The sequence below is a fragment of the Populus trichocarpa genome, chromosome 3, assembly GCF_000002775.5.
Source record: "Populus trichocarpa isolate Nisqually-1 chromosome 3, P.trichocarpa_v4.1, whole genome shotgun sequence".
NCBI lineage: Eukaryota > Viridiplantae > Streptophyta > Magnoliopsida > Malpighiales > Salicaceae > Populus > Populus trichocarpa.
The window spans coordinates 17,065,473-17,090,868 of record NC_037287.2 but is presented as its reverse complement, the minus strand read 5'-3'; the positions used below and the strand labels follow the sequence as shown (position 1 = coordinate 17,090,868).

The following is a 25,396-nucleotide window of genomic DNA, read 5'->3' as shown; positions in this document are numbered from 1 at the left end:
TTCATAGCAAAAAAGGAAGGTAAATGGTTAATGGGCCATACACCCACAGTCCCGCACGTCGCCATCCCTAGAACCAAGTATTTGTAATTAATATTTTGACAAATTACAAATAATAATAATAATAAATCTAACGACTTATACAATTATACTCATGGCGGCAGGTGTCCCTTTCTCACCGCCATTTAGGTCCAAGAAATAGGTCAAATCACTTGAATTTAAGAGGGAAGACTACCGCTTAATTTATCATTAGCACCATGTGTAGCAACAGTGTTCGCACTCTCCATTTGTCACCATGATGACAAACTTAGGAAAAGCAGAGCAACCAGCCTCAAATTCTGAGCATGATCTTCGACCTTCATTACTGCCACGCTCCCTCGAAAGACTTTCTTCAATTATTAATAGCACGACATTAAACCGGAAAGAAATGCTACCATTTACTAATAATTGCTTGGCTTTGAAGGTTGGGAAGGGGTGGAACCTTTCAACTTTGGGCTCCCTTTTTTGCCAAAATGTGTTTCTAGCTACAGCAATCTTTTTGCAATATGGTTCTAGAGAAGCCAAATGTAAAAGAGCAAAACAAAGGCAAACGGGGCAAAAAACTCGGCTTTGTCTAGATGGGTTTCCACTTTTTATCAAACTTCTTTACCTTTTGTTCCATGTAACCAGGGGGTTCCCTTTGACTCTTTCCTTTCTACACACCTTTTGTCAAATGATCTGTTTTATTTATACATGGGAAGTGAAGATTCATGGGATTTAAAAAGGACCCAACATGTTCCTTGGTCCTTTCCAGTTTTGGCTCTTAGTTGCTACTTTTATCTGTATTCCAAGATTAATTTGAAAGCTTGCCATCGAAATCCTAAGCACGTCTTCTTTTTTACGCGAAGCTGTAAATCCTCGGAAAAGGAACTCCAGTATTCTAGCTGGTAATACCCACCATCCGCATAAATTCATTGCAGTTAAGTCACATGCATGAACAAATTGTCTTGTTGCATTAAAGCGTGAAATAATTTTTTTTTGTTTGTGAGTGGAGTGTGTGTGTATAAAATTTTGGATGTGTTTAGATCAAAGTAACTTTTATAAATAAACTAACATGTATTAACATCAAAAGAAAAAAAAAACAATGGACGCTAATCCAAACAAAAAAGAAAGATCTATTAATAGTTTAACATCGTAAAAGATGTCAATTCCAATAAATAAATCAGGAGATGGAGGTTTTCTTTAGGTTAATGACCTCCTCCTTGTGGTATTAATGGAGACACCAATTGTAAGGGTATTTCAGCTGGTACTAGCTAGGTGAGTAGGGAAGGATTTGTTCATGTTATTTGTGAAGGAATGGTGGTAGCGGAGGGAGAAGTTTGTCGGAGGTCTTTCAAGTCTAGGCGACATTTGGTGGTGTGAAGGAAAAGGACGTTGATTAGGTGAAGCCTAGGTTAGATTCTTGATTGAAATTGTCTCTTTTGTAATAGATCTAGCGAGTTCTAGTTTTCTGATCTGTGGGCGTTAATGAGTTGTTAATTAAAACAAAAGCTAAAAAGACGACGAATATATTATACATACATACACTCATGTATAATTATCATTATAACTTGTTTTTAAGAGCAACATTATTTTTTTTAACGAACTCATTTGTTATTATAAGATTGAATAGAGGTGTAATTATATTTTTACTTTTTATTTGTACAGTGTAACATCTAAAATACATTTAAAATTTAAATTTTCTTAACTATTTGGGTAAAGGTATTCATGCAGGTGGAACCATAAATAAACAACAACAATCATAGAAAGATAGAAAACAAGCTGAATTCATATTCAAACACATGAGACCTAAAAACCTTATTTTATTTCTTAAACAATAATATGATCAAAGTTGTCTTCTAAAGAGGTTTACAATGTCATTATAATCACCTAGAAAAAATTAAGCCTGATTCAACGGTCAAATCTCTTGTTATTATAGTTTTAAGGTGTTAACCATGCCTAGTCATCCCAGATCTTTTCTTATGACTAAATTTATCATATTAATTCATAAAAACATCTATTATGCCATCCAATAGTATATCTGGGATAGATCCCCATGTAGTAGTGTCAGATCCTCACCTAAATACTTCGAACCTTTCATTTCTACAAGCCACGCTACATTGGCTACATTAGGCATTTTTAGTTTTTTACTTTCTTAGCACAATCTAATTACTAAGGTACCTTTAAAAGCAAAAAATACATAGCTTAGGTCAAAGGGCTTTTTGGTCTTGTTGTTATGATTTTTTCGTTAATATAATATGGGTTTAGGGACACTTAGATCTTTTTATAAATTAAATAAAAAAAAAAAGAGAAAAGTTGTTGGCTAGCGTGTGAGAGGCGCCCACACCCTTTAAACAGTGTGTGTGGTGCCTTATTATAGCCAAAAACATGTTACCGATGTTTTTGCCAGTGGTGCACATAGAGGTACATCCACGTGGGTGGCATATATGAGGCGTCTCACGATGCTTTTCTCCTTGTTCTTTTCTCTCTCTTCAACTAAAAAAACATGCCATTCCTGCCAAAATTAAAAGGTGTCCTCCATTTTCTTCTTATTTCAATTATAGCCCTTATTTTTTTTATTGTTCTTTATTTGTTTTGAATCTTTTCTATTTATTTCATCCCTTTGCATTTTGTTTATTTTTATAATCAACCTTTTCTCACCAATTCCTCTTGACTTTAATGATTTAGAGAGAGTATAGAAAGGAAATCATGTTTCTTATGTAAGCTTAAAAGTGTTTGGTTATAAGGCTTTTATTCATATTTTTAGAGATGAAAGTCTAAGTTTGACAACAAGACAAAACAATGTGTTTTCATAGGTTATGAAAATGATGAGTTTGGTGATAGGTTATAAGATATAAAAGAGAAAAAAAAGTTATTAGAAGTAGAGATGTTATTTTCTTTGAAGATCAAACCATTAAAGTCTTTCAATAGAAAGAAATAATAGAGTCTACTTCTTTAATTCTCATTAATTCAGATCCAAGACCGACTCCATAGTTAACTTTAATGCCTTTTAATCATGAAGAAGATTTTTAAAATGATGATAATAATAGTTTTCCTTTTGAGCCATTAATTGATGATTCTAAGTAAGCTAAAGATGATTTTGTTATATCTGAATACATTATTCAAGAAGCTCTAGATGAGCCACAATCAAGGAGGTCTATTAGACCTCACAAGGCTTTCATGAAATATTTTTTCTCACGAGTATGTGTTGGTTACTAAAAGAGGAGAGTAAAAAATCTTTGATAAAGCCATGCTATATGAGAAGAAAAATGAGTGGTTGGAAGCCATATAAGAAGAGATAAAATTCTTTAATGAGAACCACACTTTTGAGTTAATGGAGATTTCTAAAGACAAGAGAGCACTAAAAAACAAATGGGTGTTCAAGTTAAAAATTGAAGAAAATTACTCACAACTAAGGTACAAGACAAGATTGGTTGCGAAATGTTTTGGTCAGAAGAAAGGTGTTGATTTTAAAGAAATCTTTTCACATGTGGTTAAGATGTTTTTAATTTAAATTGCGCCTTGTTTAACTGTTAGTTTTGATCTTGAAGTTGAACAACTTAATGTTTCTTATAATATCATGTTTAACAAAAATGCATGGAAGCTAATTGTGATGTCAAAAGTGTTTCTTGTAGTATGATGCTATCGAATATTGAATTAGTTTTTCATTGACTTCTTATGAGTTTGAAAACATATACTCAAATAAATAAAAAGGACTTTAAAACATAAATTGCTCATTATCTTTAAGGTTGACTTTTTAAGCTTATGTTTATTAGTCCAATTCAATATTCCAATGCCAATCAACAATCACCTTTAACAATTATGTGAGGCAAAACAATGGAGTCTCACCTTTAACAATTATGTTAAGCAAAACAATGGAGTCTGATGCATTAAAGGAAAAATAATTGGTGTCTTTTTTTGTCAAGGTTACTGCACTAACAAATACTTTAAAAGGCGTGGGGGAAATAATATTCCCTTACGTACTGTAGACCCTCTCACAATTCATGGTAGACTTTCAAAATAATTTTTTTTAATTTCACCCTTAAATTGCCAAATTAGAAGCTGATTTAGGTTGATTTGTTAAGGAATGGTGAGGTTAAAATACAATTGATCAAAGTGGAAAAAACAGGGGAAATTGGTGGGTTTAACAAAGTTTGGGCGAAATATTCATTATAGTCCCCAAACTTTCTCAATTATAAGTAATTGGTCCCTTCAATTTTCAGAATTTAAGAAAAATTTTAATTTTGATCCCAAACTTCATTTTCATTATTTTTTGGTTCCTAGTTTGAGAGAGGAGAAAGAAAATAGTTGGATTCTCGTGATAGAGAGAGAAAATTATCATTTACACCAATTCTAGCCATAAAAAAGATGTTTTTGGTGTCAGTGAGTTTCTTTTAATGAAGAGAGTTTACCCTGGGTGTTTTATTTTCCTTGAACTTGCCTTATATAGGAGCCTGGAAATAATTTTGGTTTTGGGTTAATTATTGGTTTTTGGGTCATTGTTTTGGTTGTTTGAGGCAATGTATATGTTATACAAGGTGTTTAGGGTTTTCTTTTTTAGAAATATTGTTGAAAATGGTTGTTTTTTTGTCTGAAACATTACAACTTGAAATTTCAATGGCCACAGGTCGCTGGATGACAAGTCGTCCATCTTTTTCTTAAGGTTCATGCACTTCGGGCCAACCAGGCCCGAACATAAAGGCATTTTTCTTTTTTTTTTCTCCCCCCACAAAAAAAATTTACCCATTAGAATTGATCTTTATTGATTTTTTTCATTTTTGTTTTCCAATTTCATCATTTAATAATTTATTGATTATTAATTTGACAACGTAATTTGTTTCGGTTTGATATTTTTTCAATTGCTTCGATATTTGATTGGTTTTTAATTTTATAGGTGTTTATTTTATATTAAAAAAAATTGAAAAAAATTTGTTTAGCACAATTGAATCCATGACCTGAATCACGAGTTTGATTGATTAACTTTGATTGGTTAGACATCGAGCTTTATAATTTCTTTTGGTTACATAAATAGTTTTTATTTATTTAATTAAATGTACGTATACATGAACTTTTTAATTTATAATTGAAATCTTTTTATGTTAAAAGCACATAGAAAATACTATCTATTTAAAAAAAATTATTTGACTTGCAATAAAATACAACTTAAATGACTAGCATGAACCAATACTCATGTTTGAGATAGTGAGACAATCTAGTTGCAACTAAGGATGAAGGCATATGGAAGACGCTCGTTCATCCTTTTGTTACCTTTTCTTGATTGTATTATAGGCTAGAAGTATTATAGGCTAGCAATGCTTGAGCTTGATTTTTTTTTTCTAATGAAAACTAAATTTAGTCTTCTTAAAAAATGTTAAAATGATTTTTTCAGTTCCAGGTTATTTTAACCTTAAATGATCTGGTAATTTGTCGATATCATGCTGTACAAAATGGAAGGTTTCGTCAATTTTCTGACTCGGATTTCAAGTATTGTAAAGAATTCTTTTATAGAATTAAAGATGAATTATAACACCAGGGACTAACCAGCAAGTAATGGAAGGAACATCAACTGATATCTCTCTTTTCAAATCAAGCTTTTCGTTTCAGCTCTTTTACTTTATTTTGCAATCTCTTATAGTTCCCTTTACGTTTCTTTAATCTCCTTTTATATTATCATGTGATACAAATTGAAAAGTCTACAATCCTTTTCTTTTTTAAGCTGATTTGATATTGTGATAATAGTTGTTTTTTAAAGTATTTTTTACTTGAAAATACATCAAAATAATTATTTTTTTATTTTTTTTAAAAATACTTTTGAAATGTAAAAATAAACAAACTCTTAAACTTTCATTTTCTTATACAAACATGTCTATAACTTCATTTATTATCTATTCTTTTCTTTTTCATGTTTTAAGTAATTTTGAAATGATCAAATTAAAGAAAAAAGGATTGAGAATAAATTGCACTAGAAAGACTCTAAAATAGCCATTTTTTAAGAGGTGAAATTTTTGTCAAGAATCCTAATATTCAATGTAACATATGCTTGTTTTATACAAGAATGTTGCTTTCCATATTTACATTAAATGAGGAATCATTTGCGATGTTAAGAATAATTCTTTTTTTCTTTTTTAATTTTTATAGGGAAGAAACTAAGTTTCATAATTAATATTATCAATATAAAAGCATAAAAAAAAATCTGAAAATAAGTTAAAACAAAACAATTATATTAATGGGTCAAATGAACTTTATGGAAAAGTCTTTAAACAAGGTTTAAATTAAAATATTTGATAACTTTGGGAGTGACACGCCGCTTTCAAGTCATGCCTGGTTCCTCACCTACATTTTATGGCATTCGTGGGCCAGCTATGGTGGAAGTGTGCAGCTCGTGATTGCGAGACTATAGAATCATGATTATGGAGCTATATCACCTTTTCGTTTCATTACACAAAAGTGCCTTCTTTCTTTGAAGTTTATTAGGGCCTTGATTATCTTTCTCTTTCCCTTTTTCTTCTTGGTAAATAGGATTCCCTGGAGAACTTGAAACTCAAATCTAAAGGGAAGGGGAAGAATACAGACCGAGGATGTGCTGAGTATTGCGGCTGGTTTCTACACTGCAGCTATTGCAAGCAAAAAACCCCGAAAAATAAACAAGATGATGTTGAAAAGTATTTGGTAATATAGGGTTTTTAATTTTTTAGCTTTTTTTTAAAAAAAAAAAATCCCAAGGAAACATATGGATTGCTCCATTATTGGGGTGAGTTCCATCAAGAGATTTTGTTAACTAAACAACTTCATGGATTGTTTCCAAGTGCACTACCAACTCTTTCATATGGATTGCTCTCACTCTCATAGGGAAAAAGAAAATCTAGACAGTATCCTAGTGAGTCAATGGATAAAAATCCCCAGTCAAATGCAACCTCGTTAAAAAAAGAGAGAGCTTTGCTTAAGGGAATATCGTTCAAGTGCATGCCCCATCTTTTAATTATTGTTAATAGAATCTTTATAAGAAAAATATTGTCAAGAATTACAAGGAAAGCTCTGTCTGCCAATCTCCATAGCCTCCCAGTTTTCGAGCTAGGTTAGGTATCGAGAAGGGACAATTGATATCGTACCCTTGGTTTTTCACTACGAGTATTGTATTAGTAGTTGGGCTATAATTAGAAATTTGAGCTTTTTTTAACTGTCTTGTTTTGTCGCGAGTGAGATGCATCTGTCGAATTTTCCACTCTCCATATCTGTGTTAAAGAGGGAGCTGCTTTTTGCTGGAAACACGGTGGTAAATGGCTAAATGCAAGGGGTTTAAATCCTCTAGTGGAGAGCCGGCCGGCATACACCATCATGATCTTGCGTGTTTTAACCTCTACAATCACCTCAATTAATTATCACGCTTAGAAGTGACTTTGACCACTCTTGGTCTCCCTTTATTGATCTCTGTCTCTCCATTCGACAATTTCTTTTTACTATGAATCCAGTCACCGGGCATTTACAGGGGATCCATCCATCACCTCGATGTATACTTTTATGTGCCATTCTAGTAACTTCTCACACAATGGATTGTAGCAATAATATTTATTTATTTATTTTGATACACAAACTTTTTTTTATCTTTGATTGGGTCCTTTTCTAGCCAAATTGATGGCTAATTGCTTCATAGTTGTTAACAAGGAGCAAGATTAAAAGATGAACCAAAGTTTAAAAATAAAAAAAAAAGGTAGGGAATATAGGTTGTTATTTCAAAATTGACAAAAAAAAATAACTTTGGTCGTCATACTTTTCAAATGATAAGTTTTCAGTCCTTAGAGTTTTGAAAAAACTAATTTTAATCCAAAACTTCACTTTTCTTTATTTTTTTAGTCCTGGTATGAGAGATAAGAGAGAAAGTCATCAAATTCTAGTGGTAAAGTGAGAAAATATTGGTTAATATTGATTTTAACCATGAAAAAGGTTGATGTCAATAAGTTTCATTTGAAGAGAGGAGATTCATTGATTTATACTTTGGCCTTTGCCCTCGCATGAGAGGTTTAATCTGAACTCAAGAAGTTTTTTGAATTTAGATTGATTTTGGATAGGTTTTTGGGTTTTTTTGAGGCTATAAACGAGTTTATCAATGTCTCTGTGGTATTTTCTAAGTATTTTAAATTAGAAAAATGACTTGAAAATGAATTTTAGGACATAAAATATCTTTACTTTGATTTTTCCAACGACTCTCTAGTCACTAGATTCAGAAGATGTCGACCACATCATTTAAATAAAAATAATTGAGGATGAACAACTAATATTTAGGAAAAAAAAAGGTAATGTGCATGGACCAAGCATCTTTTTATGGCTTAGGTACTTAAGTAGGCCCATATGCCTTGTTTGAACGTTTTTTTTGTTTTAAATGTTTCATTTTCATGTATTTTCATCCTTTTAAAGTATTTTTTAAAAATCATCATTTGTTATTTAATGGTCTATTTTTGTTATTTGAATTAAAAAAAAACTTGTTTTGTTATCTAACTTAAAAAAATGTCCTATTTGTTCTTTTTATTTTTTTATTTGATATAAAAAGAGTATCACACTTGGTTGTTGTGTGATCAAATGAAAAATAATCTAAGAGATAAGAAATTATTAAATCCAATGGGATGCATGACATGATTGTAGGTTTAATAAGTTGACTTGGGTTCACCCATGCTTTTTTTTTTAATCTTATTTTAATTGAATATTCATCTTTTTATGGGTTAGGCACCTAAGTAGGCCCACATGCCTAGTTTGTACAATGATTTGTTTTAAATGTTTCTTTTTCATGCATTTTCATCCTCTTAAAAAAATTTAAAAAAATCATCATTTGTTATTTAATGGTTTATTTTTGTTATTTGAATTTTAAAAAAAACTTGTTTTGTTATCTAACTTAAAAAAAAATAGGACTTTTTTTCAGTCTTGTGCGCCTGTCCTATTTGTTATTTTTATTTTTTTTATTTGATATAAAAAGAGTGTCACACCTGGTTGTTGTGTGATAACATAAAAAATAATCTAAGAGATAAGAAATTATTAAATTCAATGGGATGCATGACATGATCGTACGTTTAATAAGTTAACTTGGGTTCACTCAAGGTTTTTTTTTTTTACCTTGTTTTAATTGAATATTCATCTTTTTATGGGTTAGGCACCTAAATAGGCCCACCGCCCACATGCCTAGTGTGAACGTTAATTTGTTTTAAATGTTTCTTTTTCATGCATTTTCATCCTTTAAAAGTTTTTTTTTAAAATCATCATTTGTTATTTAATGGTCTGTTTTTGTTATTTGAATTAAAAAAAAACTTGTTTTGTTATCTAACTTAAAAAAAAACATGACTTTTTTTTTAGTTCTGTGCGCTTGTCATATTTGTTCTTTTTATTTTTTAATTTGATATGAAAAGAATGTCACACCTGGTTGTTGTGTGATCAAATAAAAAATAATCTAAAAGATAAGAAATTATTAAATCCAATGGGATGCATAGGATGCATTACATGATTACGAATTTAATAAGTTGACTTGGGTTCACTCATGGTTTTTTTTAACCTTTTTTTAACTGAATATTTTTATTTTCAACTTTGTCTTTTAATAAATGATATTTCATGAAGAAGATTATATGTTTAGAAGTGTTTGCAAAATTCATGATTATGATATTCTCTGCCATTATTAATGCTGAAAATTTAAATATTAAATACAAACTAATGTGAGACCTAACATGAAACATCTTTAAGACTAAATACCTCATTTTTGTTTATCATTAAATAGAGTCATAGTCATGCAAGTGCAACCATCCATAAAGGTGACAAACCAATGAATATTGGATAGACTATGATTGGTAATGGTTCCCAGACATCCAAGTGAATCAAAGCAAACAATATGTTACTTCTATGAAAGCTTATAAGATATGGTACTTGATGATTTTTTGCTAAGAAACATGTGTCACATTTAAAATCTAATTATTTAAATTTGAGAACAAACTAGGAGATAAATGTTTTAAATAGCTAAATGATGGATGCTCTAACAAAAAAAAAAATACCATAACCAGATTTGTCTTTACCTGACATGTGATGGGTTTTGCATATTAGTTTCTTATCGATACAAAGGTCATCTATTTAGCACAATCCCTCTCTTTTAGTACCATGAACGATGATCTTCTTAGTGAGAATATCTTAAAAAATACAAAAGTTTAAATATATCAGTACACAATATAGTATCTCGTTGATAACATATCCAATAAACATTAATTTGTTTAAGAGTGGTGAAATAAATAAAGTATTTAATAATGATAGAGATGATGATTGTTTCAACTTCAATAATGGGATAGGTCTGGCATCAACATTGCTGCATCACTTATGTGGTTGATGGCTCCTGAATCAATTATCCAATCATTGCACGTCTTTGTGATTAGTAACAAGGAGAACTGAACCACAATTACAACAATCATTAAAAGTAGTGGGATCCTCAATTAATAAAGTTAAAGAATTTTCTATAGGCATGAAAGATAGTTTTTATCCTAAGTGATTAGGTTTTATATTCATAAAAACAGCTCAACCAAATCCATCAATTTTCACATTTTGTTTTATGTTCTTAAACCCCCTACCAATCCAAATGCATAAGTAATATGAAACATATCTCCTGAGTATGTTTGGGATTTTCACAGTGTGTGCACCTATTTTTTATTATACAAGCTAAGGGAGACAACTAATATATATATTTTTATCATTAGAGATCTTGAGTGCTTCTTTTCTACTTAAATATAGCCATCTTGATTAAGTAAAGTATATAGGTCAAATATATATTTGGGCTCATGTGAAGATAACCCATTTGAGAAAAAAAAATATAACCACTTATCTCTTTCCTTCTTATTTAAATAAAAATCACCCAAAAACTTATTATAAGGAATTGTAATAGTCATTCATTGTATAAGCATCATGGTTGTTGTGATTGGGTTTTATATCTTTCTCCTTTAGTTATAACTTCTCAACATCACAACTATCGAGAGTCCTCTTTCTAAGCCAGTGTATACGGTTTTTCCACCATGGAAAGTGGTTGTAATTGGAGAACATTAGCTTCGATTTTATCTATTCGATCATCCAAACCATCTAAAAAGGTATAAACCTTGTCCTCTTGTTAAATTGAATTGATTTTTTTTAATATTTTGATTACTTATCCTAGAATTAGGTCTTCAAAAATCAATTTCCCTCTATTACCTTTACAAACTATTATAGTAATTTTAGGGATTCACCATCATATCTCAATTGATTCACTTATTTTTTCAATTTATACACCCAAGAAGTGTCAATTCCATCGATGTATATTATGACAACTATATCACATACTGCTTTTACTATAGGAAATCAAATAAAATTGCTAATCAAATTAGGTTCTATTAAGTTGATTAGCCATACTTTTACAAAGAAATTTTCATTCCTTTATTTTGTTGATTTAGGTTGTGAAAAATCCTCAATATTTGCATATCTTAGTTTGTCTTTGCTATGAATATACATCTCAATAGTTTGGGATCATAGGACATAATTAGTACTATTCAATTTGAAACAAATTTAGACAGTGTGATGTTCATAATTAGTACTATTCAATTTGAAACAAATTTGAAACAAATTAAGACTCCTCCATGAGAAAATATCATGTGAAGCCTTAATCATATTCATTGATATAGTAGGATAATACATATATTACAAGGTAGTATCTCTAGGATACTATATATTAATTCTCGGACTAAAATCATGAATTACAATTGATTAGTATATTTTAAATAAGGTACATATATCCCTATAATTTTTCTTAATTAATTTTCTTTTAAAGATTTATTCTAAATTGGGTTGAGTTTAGACCCAATCACATTAACTGGATAGTTTATTGTTCGATATCTCACAGTTGAGTTATGACTTAATATTCTTGACCAGATAAATTATCCTCGGTTTTTGTCAGTGTTATCACTTCCTAGAGTAACGTTAACAAAATCATAAAGAGACAGTAACTAAATTATAAAGAGATCAGATAGTAACAATAAAATGCAAAGAAAGAAAGAAAAAAAAATGCTTATTTACATAGCAATGGGTGTGAATCCTTTCCAATCCAAATCCCCATGCAGTAGCGGTCACTTGATACAACTTTATATAAATTTTTGTGCCCGATTGCAATATAAGTATTCCGTCCATCCTCAAAAGTCATTGTCCATTTTTGACCTATTGTGACCTCGATAACAAGTCGGAAACAAATCTTGCCAACCTAGCAGTTGTATTGTATGAGTTTTTTTTAGTGTGGCGATTAGACTTAAAGTTCATCACATCTCTTAAACTTGGGATGCTGAAGTTTCTATTTTGTTTGAAAAACTTTGAAACGGAGCCTCTAGTTTTCAAAGATGCCATCTGACGACCATACACCTCAGTGATCATTCATGTTCCAGTTTTGACCAAGACTTACCTTAAAAACGGGAAAAACTACTGATAGCTGCTGCATGCGAGACCGTTCATTTGTGTGTTTGTGTTTATGTTTTAATAGTATTTTTGAAAAATTTAATTATTTTTTTCATTTTATATTATTTTTTTATGTTTTCGTATCGTTTTAATGAATTGATATAATTTTAAAAAATAAAAAAATATTATTTCATTCTATTTTCAAGTAAAAATATTTTAAAAAATACCTATCATTACAATATTAAATATGCTTTAAATATAAAAATAGATGTTCGGATGACTAGGTCTGTCTCTTTTTTTTTTGTCCTTTTTTAGTTTTTGGTGCTAGCTAGATAGGTCTCTCAAATATTTGACTTCAAGAAACTGAATCCTATAACAAGAAGAGCACCAATTACAATTGATATCGAGGAGTTTCTTAATCAAATATCATACAAACTTTGAATTCCATGAGGCCGAGTCATGCTAAATTCTTGTTCTTCTATACTATATTAATATATAGTAAGTAGGTCTTCCTAGTGATTGTTTTGGTCGAAAAAGCAAGCCAATCTATATGTCCTCTCATCACATGCAACCCAACATGCCTTCCCCTCGTTTGGAGGCCTCCGAGAGAGTTCATATTTACCAATCCTCCAATATCCTTCACAAAATTATAAAATTATGAAAAAGATATTAAAGCAAAGTCATTAGCTTTGAAAAGCTGCGTGGGAGAAGGATTATGGAACGCGGTATCATTATATTTGGATGCACATGGCTGAGACAATCATATTCCCTTTGTGTTCCACGTAAAAGGCTCCATATGCATTACTATAGAGTATAGGGTAACATGACCTTTTATCCCAGCGTGCATTATCTAGCTTTGTATAAATTATAAACATGGCATACCCGAAGGAGAAGCTGTGGGAGGTTCTTGTCACTGCAATTAAACCTGTTGCACAATACTTACAGTAGAATTCATGTATTAAACCTGTTGCACAATACTTACAGTAGAATTCATGTGTTTAAATACTTAATTGTCAGAAGAATTATCTCAATACGAGGCTTTTAAGATGATTTTATATCTTTCTAACATATATATACTCTTAAATAAAAAGAATTTAAGTTTAAAATCTCGGTACACATATATATATATAGTCGTTTTATTAATTTAACTCAAAATTAAAAATTTTGATAGTGAGATTCAACTTGTGATTATCTAAGCTGACGAAACCTTTGAAATATTTATATTACTATCCAACCCTAATAATTAGAAGTCTAGTTTCTTAATAGGTGTATATATATATTTTTTTTTACTAGCTCATGTGTGGAGAATTAATGTCACGAGGTTCAAGAAGACAACACCATCATCCCTTTTTAACACTTCATGAAATCATTCAGAACAGAAAAAATTATTATATATAGTCGGTAATAAATTACGAAAGAGAGAAAAAAAAAAAACAAAATCTAATTGTGCTGGGATGATGAGCACTCACAACCGATCGAATGATGAAGGGAATGATAGTTTGATTTGCTTCCATGAATGGAGCAATCATATGGTGCAGGTTTGGTCTTTATCGGAACCTTTTTGGGTTTTGAATAAAGTACTTCGATCTTCAAAGGCATGAATGCTCTTAATAATAATAATAATACAAGTCATTTGGGATTACCATCCATGATTAGTCCCTGAACCAGTGATTTAATTAAGCAAGACCCTTAATCTCACTCACTCAGAAGTCCTCGTATGACGAACTTTTATTTAGATATGCTAATTATAACTCATGATATAAGGAAATAAATCAAATCCAATAATCAGATGGAACTTTAGGAGGAGATGAACTTGCAAGAAAAGTACTTGTTCAATGTGAGAGCCAATGATTGTCATGAAGCCATGCCCATTATTACATGCTTCACTGGGTAGGGATCGACAGCGGATTTAAGGAAAAAAAACATCCTTCTTGATCAATGGGCGCCACATCTCAGCAATCTAGCCAGTTAACACCCATTTTCATGCTTGCTTTGCATTAACTAAGGAGTTAGAAGTATATAAAATGGACCATGCCTGAATCAATTATTAATTAGTCGAGTTTATATTTAATCTCATGAAATAGATCACAAATAACCCTGCTGAGTACTTCAAAAGAAAAATTAAATCATGTTAATTATTACAATATGAGAGCAAATAGACAATAATTAACCACTATAAATACAGTTTGGTAATTGAAAATCGAGATGTTAAATGGAAAGAAAATCGATCTGGGTTTCCACACGAAACTTCTGTTGATCTTAATTTCAAAATAACTAGCTCACAAGGCAAGCGTCCGTCGATTATGAGCGATAACAGCCAGTGATAAATCGAAAACGATTAGCTTACTAAGTGATTAATAATTAATTAATGATGACAAGGATAGGGTGAGATTCATTAAATCACAGGAATTCCATGCATCAATTAAGCATAAGCGGGCCCACTCTCGAGCATGAATTGAAGTCATCAATTATTATCATCATTTGGTAACAGAAGATATGTTGTTGATACCACTAGTATACATGATGTATGTATGTTTGTATGTATGTATCGAGGGGCATCTGTGGTAATTACATTAAAAAAGAAAAAGAAAAAGAAAAAAAGGATAGTAGCATATCCCAAGCACAAGAACAGTCTCTCCTAAATCCTTATTTATACTGCCAACATGCAACGCCCCATAAACAAGCCCTGCAGTTTATTCATTATTCTCCCCGTCATTTCTATATAATCTTGCACAAGAAGAGAAGCGCTACTCTCTCTCTCTCTCTCTCTAGACACAGAATCTCTCTTTAATTTTAGCATAAAATCTTATCTAAAACCAACTTATATATCTTTTTTCTTTTATCATGGATTTTACTCAGTCAACAAAAACCAACTCTACACCCTCTCCTTCGAAGAACAAAAGAAAGCAGCAGCAGCAGCAGCAGAAAAACCAGAACCAACAAGAACAACATGAGGTAAGGTTTTTGGGGGTAAGGAGAAGGCCATGGGGCAGATACGCTGCAGAGATAAGAGACCCTTCAACAAAAGAGAGGCATTGGCTTGGTACTTTTGACACCGCTGAGGAGGCTGCCCTGGCTTATGACCGTGCAGCCAGGTCCATGCGAGGCTCCAAAGCCCGCACCAACTTTGTCTACTCGGACATGCCTCCTGCCTCCTCCGTCACTTCCATTATCTCACCAGACGAATCCCAACATGACATCTCAGCCCTCTTTGCTCCTCCTCCACAAAACCATGCTCATCAAAATGACACCAACTGCCAAAAGCTCTACTTCTCTCAGGATCAGTACCCCTTCAATGCTTATGCTTATGGTAACAGTAATAGCAACTTGTTAACAGGTGGAGAAGGTTGGGTTCAAGGATGTGGAGCTGGTGCTGCAGATGGCCCTGGAGGGTCTTATGAGCCCAATAATGCTGGCAGTTTTGGTGTCGCTACTGAGCCCATCTATTTCTCTAACAAGGACAATATTGAGCTCCCACCTTTGCCTCCTGATGTCAACTCCAGCTGCTATGGGTCTGATATGGATCATGGATTCTGGAACGATGCAGGGTTTTTTGGGTTTCAAGAGGAACAGAAAAATAACGGTAATGGGCTTGAGATTAGTGGATCAAGCTTGGGTTTTGATTCAAATGACTTTGGGCAGCATGGCTCGTTATTTGAGATTATGCCATCGGTATCGGACACGGTCACAGACGAGCTTGATTTGGGATCATCATCCACCCTCTACTTTTAACTACTACGCTAGCGCACACATATTTATAAACCTACCTATCATAAAATTAATCAATGTTTTGGGTTGTTATGGGGGATGATGATGGTGTTTTTTATTATTATTATTTATTTAAGGTTTCTTGTCTGTAATCTTGCGTGGGAAATGCAATGGTTTTTAGATATGTCATGAAAAGATTGAGATGCAACCGTTTGTTTTGAAGCCCGTCGCATCCATTGAGCATTGCTTTTGATCAATGCGTATGCCATTTTTCCGGATTGTAAATGTACAACAATTTGCTTCATATAAAGTCCATTGCACTTCTGTTGCTCCACATAACCTTCTTCTAATTTGTTTTGAATCAATGATAACGATTACTGGATAATTTAAGAGAAAAAGGGAAGCAAGGGTCAGCCATTGTATGCAAGACGAGTCTGTGAAGTAGATGAAGTCAACCACCTGCACACAAGAGATAGGGAGACTAATTAATAGAAGATTTTGAACATCCCGAACTTTTGTGTATTTTATTCTACAATCTGGGCTATCTATGTAGCTCAGGGTCCTATAAGCTCCATAAGCATGTGTACAAATCTCTCTGTCACACAGTACGGACAAGGATTAAAGCGAAGTCACAGCTCCCTACAGGCAGCGTAGGGATTTTTCCTACTATAGGCGGTGTAGTGGCTACATTATATTCCAAACATGTGAATCTTTATGTGAATTACAAGAATCCGATATCCTACAGCTTTGGCTGTATAGGATAAACTGTTCCTCCAATCTTAATAAACAGTTGCTTTTTCCATATTCTATTAGCTCGAGCTCGATCCATTTCCCACTTGAATCTACAGAAAAACTAAGGTTCTAAAATGGAAATTGTACCAAATCTCAACGTAACATAACTTAGCAAACCCAAATGGAGCACAAGTGTTATTATGGTGACATGGATACCATAAATAATGTTAGTAATTGAATGGTAAATTCTTATATATTTACACCATTTACCAATCACAACTTCTTTTTTAATCAAAGAATCAATCAATTATAATGTTTTTTCTATATCCATTAATTTCATTAAAATTAACATTGACACATACACCACATAATTATTTCCTATTTGAATTGACAAAATGATATATAATATACGAGTAGATATATAAGTATTGATTTTCTAAAATAAAAATGCTTTGTATTGTAATGCAATTCAAAAACATTTTTACTCGAAACTTATTAAAATAATTTTTTCTCATATTTTTTTTTTCTACAGCCACAGCAGAGAAAGGCAATTCAGGACCGCTTCAAAGGAGGGGAGAGGAAATGTCCAACCTGTGGAGAGGAGCTCCCATTTTTCGAGCTGATTCCAAATGTTAACCTTCGAAGGTCTATAGATGAGTGGAAGCAAAGAGAGATGGACTTAAAATTTCAAGCTGCAGTCTCAGGAATCAGTAAGAATGACCTTAGAGAACATGAAACTTCTGATGGAAATTCCCCATTATGGTGTCAAATTTGCAGAGGGTGGACACATTCCAAAATTAGTGGAATTTTAAGTGAAAGAGACTGAACACCTCGGCAACTCTGAAATGTCTTTACTACCTAGCTAAGCACTGTGATAATCACAAGGTACGCAAAGCTTCAACACTGACTATCTTTCGTTTCAACTTTGACCTGTTGAGTATCTTTGTAAACTCTTGTTATGTGGAATTGAAGGAAGCTATAGTAAAAGCAGGTGCGGTTCGGCGCATTGTTAAGCTGATTTGCAGAGGTGAAAAAGGACCAGATGCTATGGCAGTTTTGTTGCGGTTGTCCAAAACAGAAGCTCTTAGAGAGGAAATAGGGAAAACCAAAGATTGCATTCCTCTTTTGGTTTCTTTGCTCCATAATGACAACCCAGATGTCTCGCAGAAAGCCCAACGCATTTGAAGAATCTTTCTTCCAACACATCCTTCAAAATTAAAAAAAAATTAAAACTTTAAATTATTATTTTTTTTTTTTTGTATTGTTTTAATGTGCTAATATTAAAAATAAATTAAAAAAATTATTTTAATATATTTTCGAGTGAAAAACAATTTAAAAAGCAATCACTATTATATTCTCAAACATCCATGTAATTAAAATGGTTAAAGATAGACATTTTCAACCATTTGTTGCTTGTTTCATCCAAGTTTTTTTCTTTTTGCTATCTTTTTTTTTAAAGAGACATGTTGATAAAAGGATATTTTCAACCCAAAAGCTTAAACGGTTTATATTATTTTTTAACATATCCTCTCTCAAGTGAAAATCTTTTAGGATACTATATCAAAGAATCATCTCATCCTAAAAGAGATATGATTTGATTTATATTATTCTCTAATATACACTCTCAAGTAAAAACTCTTAAACTTAAGCTGTTAGGTGATGCCTTATAATATGATTTATATTATTCTCTAACACACACCCTAAGCACCTAAAAGAGATATAATTTGATTTATATTATTCTCTAACACAATCCCTCAAGTATTTTGGGCTTAAAACTTGCACATACTCACACTACGTAGTGTTTAATTTTTATTAATTAGAATGAGTGTGGTATACACTATTTAATGTTTAATTTTTAGTTCTTTAAACTCGAAACTTGTACATATCCATACTAATTAGTGCTTAATTTTTATTAATTAGAGTAGGGATGGTCCACACTATCTAATATTTCATTTTTAATTTTTTGGACTTGAAACTTATACATGTTTGTACTATCTAATGCTTAATTTTTATTAATTAGAATGAAGATGGTGGAATTTAAACTCATAATCACTTAGTTAACAAGATTTTAATATCATATTAAAGAATCATATCAACTCAAAAACTTAAATTGTTAAGTGAAAAATTAAAATATAAATTATATTTCCAAGAGCCAATCAACTAACATTTCCATGGAGGACCACAAGAAAGCAGAGCATGGATGGCTGCTGATTTGATAAAGATATAACATAAAGAAAATAACATTAAGGAGTTGGAGGATGGACAATTTATACAAAGTCTGAAACGGATGCTCAATTCAAATTCTCCAGCATACAAATCAGCATGCCTCAAATTCATTAAGAAGGTACTGTTATACCCTCAGATTGTAAAGCAGCTTCTATCAGACTCTGTGGTGATACAGCTTCTGCTAGGCCTCATCTCATTTGTACGATCTGATACACACTTGAAACAAGAAGCTGGTGAGATTTTTGCTCAATTGGTTGGAGCCTGCCACCATCCTGAATTCGAGATACATCAGGGCCGGAAGGAGCAGCAATCAGAGCACAACGTAAGTCTCTTTCTGCAGTTTGTCAACATTTCTGATCCTGAAACTAAGATTCAGTTCTTGCACCTGCTAGTTGAACTCAGCTCTAAATCTCAGACAGCTCAAAATCTAATCCGATCGGATAGGTATGCAGTTGCCCACCTATTCGATTCGCTGGTTGGTGATCAGCGTGAGGTGAAAAGATGGGTATTGAAACTCATAAGCTGTATTTCTGATAATCATCCTGATGGAGCTCCGCTCCCGCCATCTCCTTCTAAAGAAACTGCCATCAACACCTTTGTAGACATTCTCACTTGTTCACTGGATATCGAAGAAAGGTCCATTGCTGCTGCAATCATCAGCCAGCTTCCCAAGGATGATATCATTATTGATGAATTACTGAAGAAATCAGAAGCATTAAAAGCCATCCGTGAGGTGATTTGCACAGAAGAGGAATGTGAGGCAATCCGAGCATTTGATAATCACCCCTTTTTCTCTCCTCTTCTTTTTTTTTTTTTTTTTTGTGATTTTCTCTCTCTTCTAACAACATCCGGGAACTGAAACTTGAAAAAAAAAATTAAGATTGAAATGTAAAATTAAAAAACTACTAAGACCAAATAAATGCTTAAGCTAAAACTTTAGGGGTTAAACTGAATTTTTTTGTTTTCACGTAATTTAACTTTTTTCTCTTTTTTTTTATTTTGTTTTCACGATATATATATATAAAAATAAAATTCAGTTTAGGGATTTTCAAAGATACTATATGTAAGTGAATGTATAAAAAAATATAATTTGAAATGATAAAATTAAAAAAAAATTAATAATAAAAAAAAAAAAAACATTATTGAAGAAACAGTGCCATCGAGAACGAACGAGTCTATGAATATAGTAAATTACAGGGAATAGACATCCTCTATTGGGATGTAATGCCGGTAGTAATCAACAGACAAGCTTGACGTCGGTGTCAATATTAATATCTTAAAAAAAAAAAAAAAACACTACCATGATTTCCACATCCACTGCTGAATGCTTGAACAAAACAATGTCTCTATCATTACAGGGGTCTCACTAAACTGGCGAACCAGACATGCCATGTCCCAATCTCATTCAATACATTTAAGTCATTGGCGTACATTTATCGAAAGGGGATGTAGCTCAAATGGTAGAGCGCTCGCTTTGCATGCGAGAGGTACAGGGTTCGATCCCCTGCATCTCCATTTCGTTTATTTCTCCCTCATAATTTTATATTTTCACTCCCAGACAAACAAACCCTCTTATTTCCTGTTCTAATAATCTATGATTATTTTTTGTGTCGCTTTTGAAATTCTATCCTCCAATTCCTTGGTAAATCTGTTGAAAAGTTAATTGATGATAAGTTTTATTTCTTTTAAATAAATGCTATCAAAATAAGATAATATTCCAGTTTCTTTTTTTCATAAAAAAACAACATTCATAGATTATAATGATCAAATAATTCTTTTAAAAAGCTCAGATTCATAATTTTTATTTTATATTGTATATATTCCTTGGTAAATCTGTTGAAAAGTTAATTAATGATAAGTAATGAGTTTTTATTTATTTTTAAATAAATGCTATCAAAATAAAATAATATTCTAGTTTCTTCTTTTCATAAAAGAACAGCGTTCATGGATTATAAAGGTCAAATGATTCTTTTAAAAAATTCAAGTTCATAATTTTTATTCTGTACTGTATATATATTTTGAGAGCATTTCTCTTTAAAATATTATTGCACTTTCTTTTTAAAAATATACTTACTTAAACATCAGAGAATCCCTGAATTCATCAAAAATAATCATTCTGAGATACCAATCACAACTATCTTGGCCTACCGGGTGCCTTGGCTAGAAAGAGAGGAAAAAATTATTTGAATTAAGAGATTAATCAATTATATATATATATATATATATATATATATATATATAATTTTTGTTTTTAAACTACTTAATTAATTAGATGATTTTAGTGCATCATCAAATTCAAAATAATTAATTTGATTGGGTTGATAATCAAGTTTATAATTCCTCGAATTTAAAATGTCACGAAGCTCTAAGGAAAAAAAGGAAAAAAAAATCTCTAAAAATATTACTTCGCATGTAATTGTTTGCATATGTCCCCCTGCGCTGGCACTGACTAGAAAAGTGGGACTTTGGTGAGGAAAATGCACTCTTGTGAGCCAGGAACCCTACTGTCCTCTATAAAGCTGGTGCGTAGCGAAATTATATGTTCTAGTGGTCCATGTATGAGGTTTTGTATGGACATAATGCTCCATATAAATCTCTTTATATCACTATTTTTTCAGTTCATGAGAAAAGAAACATAGAGTCGTCGGATCTGAGAAGAATTGGAGGTGGTATTTTCTTGCAACACCTGGTCATGCTATTCCACGGCTTTCTTGAACTTCTTAAGTTATATGTATAGCTAGCAGCACCTCTAGGCTCTAGGAAGTTCAAGAAAGCTGTGGAAAAACATGGCAGTTTCAGGGTTTTCTTTCTTTCTTTCCCAGCTCTTTGCTTGTTGTGATGGACAAGGATATATCAAGATCTCTTTCTTCCGAGGGATGATCGATCCAAGAAGCTTTTGTCATCTTTCTATCTGCATGCATGGATTATGGTATTTAATTCTCTTGTGACTCGGACCCTTCTTTTTCATACATTGGTTTTTTATGGGGTAATCCATGAGAACTCTCGTATCTCTATGAGAAGACATGGTTTTTTTATGCTGGTTAGGAATTTAGGGTATGGTATTCCTGTTGAATTCAAGGTATAAGGAAATTAAAACTGAATTCAAGTATTAGATTGCAATACTAAAAGAGTTTGGGTTCAAATTAGTGAAAAGAATTTACATTTAAAGAATCAAAGCGTAAAAAATAAAAATCTGAAAATATATCTTTTCAAATTTTATTTCGATTATCATGTTCTAGATATCAAGAACATTACACGTTAACCATGTATTACAAGAGAATAGCTTTGATCGAGCATCAGGTTGAGTGTTCAAATTAACTATTTTGAAGTAACTCGTATATCCTTATTTATTAAATTAAGTGCTTTAATTAATTTGTTGTGGCCAAAAGGTAAAGATTCATGAAATTGCATAAGAAAATAAAAAAAAAACAAGAAAAAACAATCAACCAACAACCTTAAATATTAAATACAAGTACCAAATAAATTAAATAAAATATCACAAAAAATTAATAGAAAAAATTAAAATATTTTGAAAAGGAGTTCCTCTAAATTTGATAAATAGATTAAAATATTCTCACAGATGCAGCATTGCACAAACTTTATTCCACATAGAAAAAAAACAAATTTTTCTTAGTATTTATAAAATTAAAATTTAGTTCAAATAACGCCATGAGAGAGGTTTTGGGCTTTGCGCTTGAACTCACACACCCTGGACTTGGATTTTGGAAGCTCAAGCGCTTATTGCAAAATAATATTTTAGACTTCAAAAGATTATTTTTTGTTAAATAAAATTTTGATTTAGATCTGGTTCATGAAGAATTATTTTTTTCAACCCATGAATGTTAACAATCTATTATAGGAATATTTTCTGCAAAACCTAAACTGTTTTTTTCATCTTAAAAAATCAGATTTATGATCACTATGTTCAAGTTTAATTATTGATGATGGGAGTCAATTATAATTATTATCAAAATTAATTTTTTAATTTTTTAACTTTTAAAATTCACAATAAAAAGAGGGGTATTGTTTTCAAAATTTTATATACTCTTTCTCTTCTTATTTCAATGTTTTTTTATATATTTTATTTTTTTCTTTTGAATATAGAATTTATGTTCATTTTATTGAAATATAATTAAGTTAGTTCAAAAACTTTATTTAAAAATTCATTTACGGTAAGATGACGTCGTAGAAATTTTGAAATGCTTGGTTTAAAAGACTTTGCTTATTGCAAACACCCTAATTATCATATCGATACAAATCTTGCTATGAATGGACGACGGCCATGCTAGTGAGGCGGAAGTATTCGAAGTTCGTAACTACCCTTTGAGCTATGAATGGACGATGGCCCTCTAAAGTTTTAAGAAGATGGGACCCTCACCAGTCACCACAAAGAAATCAACTTTCAGATATCCTCTCCTACAAAAAGTGCATGCCGGCAACGTGTCGCCTCTCAATCACGAGAGATTCAGAGGTTTCAAAAGTCTTCCATACAATGTTATTTAAAGCAAGGAAACAGAGTCGATATCCATTAACCGCATTCATCAGCAAGAGCCAATAAACTTTCTTCTTCATTCTTTCTTTCTTGGTCGGAAATAATGGCTTTCAGGGCAACTGTAAGTTACTGTTTATTATCGGTTTCTTTTTCTTTATGGATTGAGATACATGGGGGGGTGATTAGTTTCATACAGGAGGATAATTGTATTCATATACTGGTATTTACGTTTGTCCTATGGGTGGCAGAGCCAGTGGAGAGCAGTACTGCTGTCTCGATTGGGACAGAGTCGACCTTTTGCATCCTCCACCGCTCCCAAGTTTGCAACAATGTCTCACAATGCTGCCCATCATGTGCCTAACAGCAGGTTTTATTAAGAATGAAACGATTCATGTTCTTAGCCGTAGCCCATTACTACACACACACACACACACACACACACACACACACATATATATATATATATATATATATATATATATATATTAGCATTATTACAAAATAAGAGAGCCACGGTATGATCGTGTGGGTATTGATGAACACTCACAATTTCAGGCACGCAGCGACGGGGGAGTATGCACCATTCTATGTGATGGCGGGAATGATGACTGTAGCAGTTGCGATGGCCTTCCACACCATGAAGCAGCAGCTGGTGCATAGCCCAGGAGTTAGCATAAACAAGAAAAGGAGAGAATCCATTGCTGAGGTAGACGACCCTGATACAGTAGTTGCTGATGCTAGTAAATTTCTCAAAAAATCATTCCTCAGGAAGGTTGCTCACATCCAGGAACATAATCCCACCCTGCCTGATCCAACCCGCGCTAATGCCATCACCAAGTACCTTTACTTTTTTCCCCTTATCTCATTCATCTCAGTCAATTTAATACTTGAATAAATTGTTAATTGTGCATCTCATTGCATATCCCGAATTCAGGAATAAATGATCTCACCTGTTGTGCTATTGTAACATATATGATTGAGCCTGGCAAAACAAACTCAAATGATCAATTCTTTCCTAAACACATGACAGTTGATATCAGATTGCAACAATCCTTTATTCAATAATGCTGATGAATAGTGGTACGTGCATTGCAGGCCTCATGATGCAGAGACACTAAAAACTGTCGGAGTCCTTCCTCGCCACCACTGATTAAACAATCACAGGCCTCAACCATCGCTGCTGATTCTTATCCATCAAATGCCTCCTAATGTTCTCTTGCCCCTTCTGTTTATTAGTCCCAATTACTATGGTGTCGTAATGTAAATAGAATTTCGTGCTATATTGTGGGCCATTCTTTTTTTTTTCTTTTCTTTTCAAAATGTAATGCGAGCCCTTCCTTACTCAGGTCAGGACAGAGGCTCCCATCTTTAAATATGTCTGTTGATTAGTTCTGCTAATAATAAAGACACCTCCGTGACCAACTTTGCGGTATTCCGGCCACTCTTTTATCCGATTAGCGACGAAACAGCTTGGAGCTCACACTGAGGATGTGCAATAAACTATTTGATTTGTGATGGTTGAATTGTGACAAGAGGAAATATGTTGGCCAGAAAATGATAAGCATGGTCTGAACTGTGACAATGAAAAAAAGAAAAAAAAAATCCCCTCCCCCCTCCTTCATAGTTTTAGATTATATTAGTTTTTTTGTGCGTGGATTTAGATCTCATATTTGCTGGTTGTTTATTATCCAAAAACAATTCAAGCAAAAACAAATTCAGTATTTTTAAAAACATAGTTTCTGTCCCAAAAACAAATATATAAATAATGTTTAGAATTATAGTAATGATTGATTTTCA

General features: G+C 32.2%; 2 protein-coding genes and 1 non-coding gene across 3 annotated transcripts; all 3 read left to right on the top strand.

Annotated features, from left to right (window-relative positions):
- The first annotated feature begins 15,124 nt into the window (after positions 1-15,124).
- LOC7496520 (ethylene-responsive transcription factor LEP) lies at positions 15,125-16,371 on the top strand. Its single transcript, XM_002304596.4, has one exon. It carries the CDS (start codon positions 15,286-15,288, stop codon positions 16,171-16,173), a length of 888 nt encoding a protein of 295 aa, XP_002304632.2. The 5' UTR covers positions 15,125-15,285; the 3' UTR covers positions 16,174-16,371.
- Positions 16,372-20,549: 4,178 nt separating this feature from the next.
- Positions 20,550-20,622, top strand: TRNAA-UGC (transfer RNA alanine (anticodon UGC)). Its single transcript has one exon. It is a non-coding gene; the product is annotated as a tRNA-Ala (tRNA).
- A 2,952-nt stretch (positions 20,623-23,574) lies between these two features.
- Positions 23,575-25,031, top strand: LOC18097100 (uncharacterized). Its single transcript, XM_024596408.2, has 4 exons — positions 23,575-23,720; positions 23,848-23,966; positions 24,155-24,436; positions 24,695-25,031. The coding sequence occupies exons 1-4, from the start codon at positions 23,703-23,705 to the stop codon at positions 24,747-24,749; spliced, it is 474 nt and encodes a 157-aa protein (XP_024452176.1). The 5' UTR covers positions 23,575-23,702; the 3' UTR covers positions 24,750-25,031.
- The last annotated feature ends 365 nt before the right edge of the window (positions 25,032-25,396 follow it).

Excerpts from the sequence above, each read along its gene's own strand:
- LOC7496520 (XM_002304596.4), top strand. The coding sequence starts at position 15,286 with ATGGATTTTACTCAGTCAACAAAAACCAACTCTACACCCTCTCCTTCG.
- LOC18097100 (XM_024596408.2), top strand. Across the intron at positions 23,967-24,154 it reads CATCATGTGCCTAACAGCAG|GCACGCAGCGACGGGGGAGT; the intron begins GTTTTATTAAGA and ends TCACAATTTCAG. Across the intron at positions 24,437-24,694 it reads CGCGCTAATGCCATCACCAA|GCCTCATGATGCAGAGACAC; the intron begins GTACCTTTACTT and ends CGTGCATTGCAG.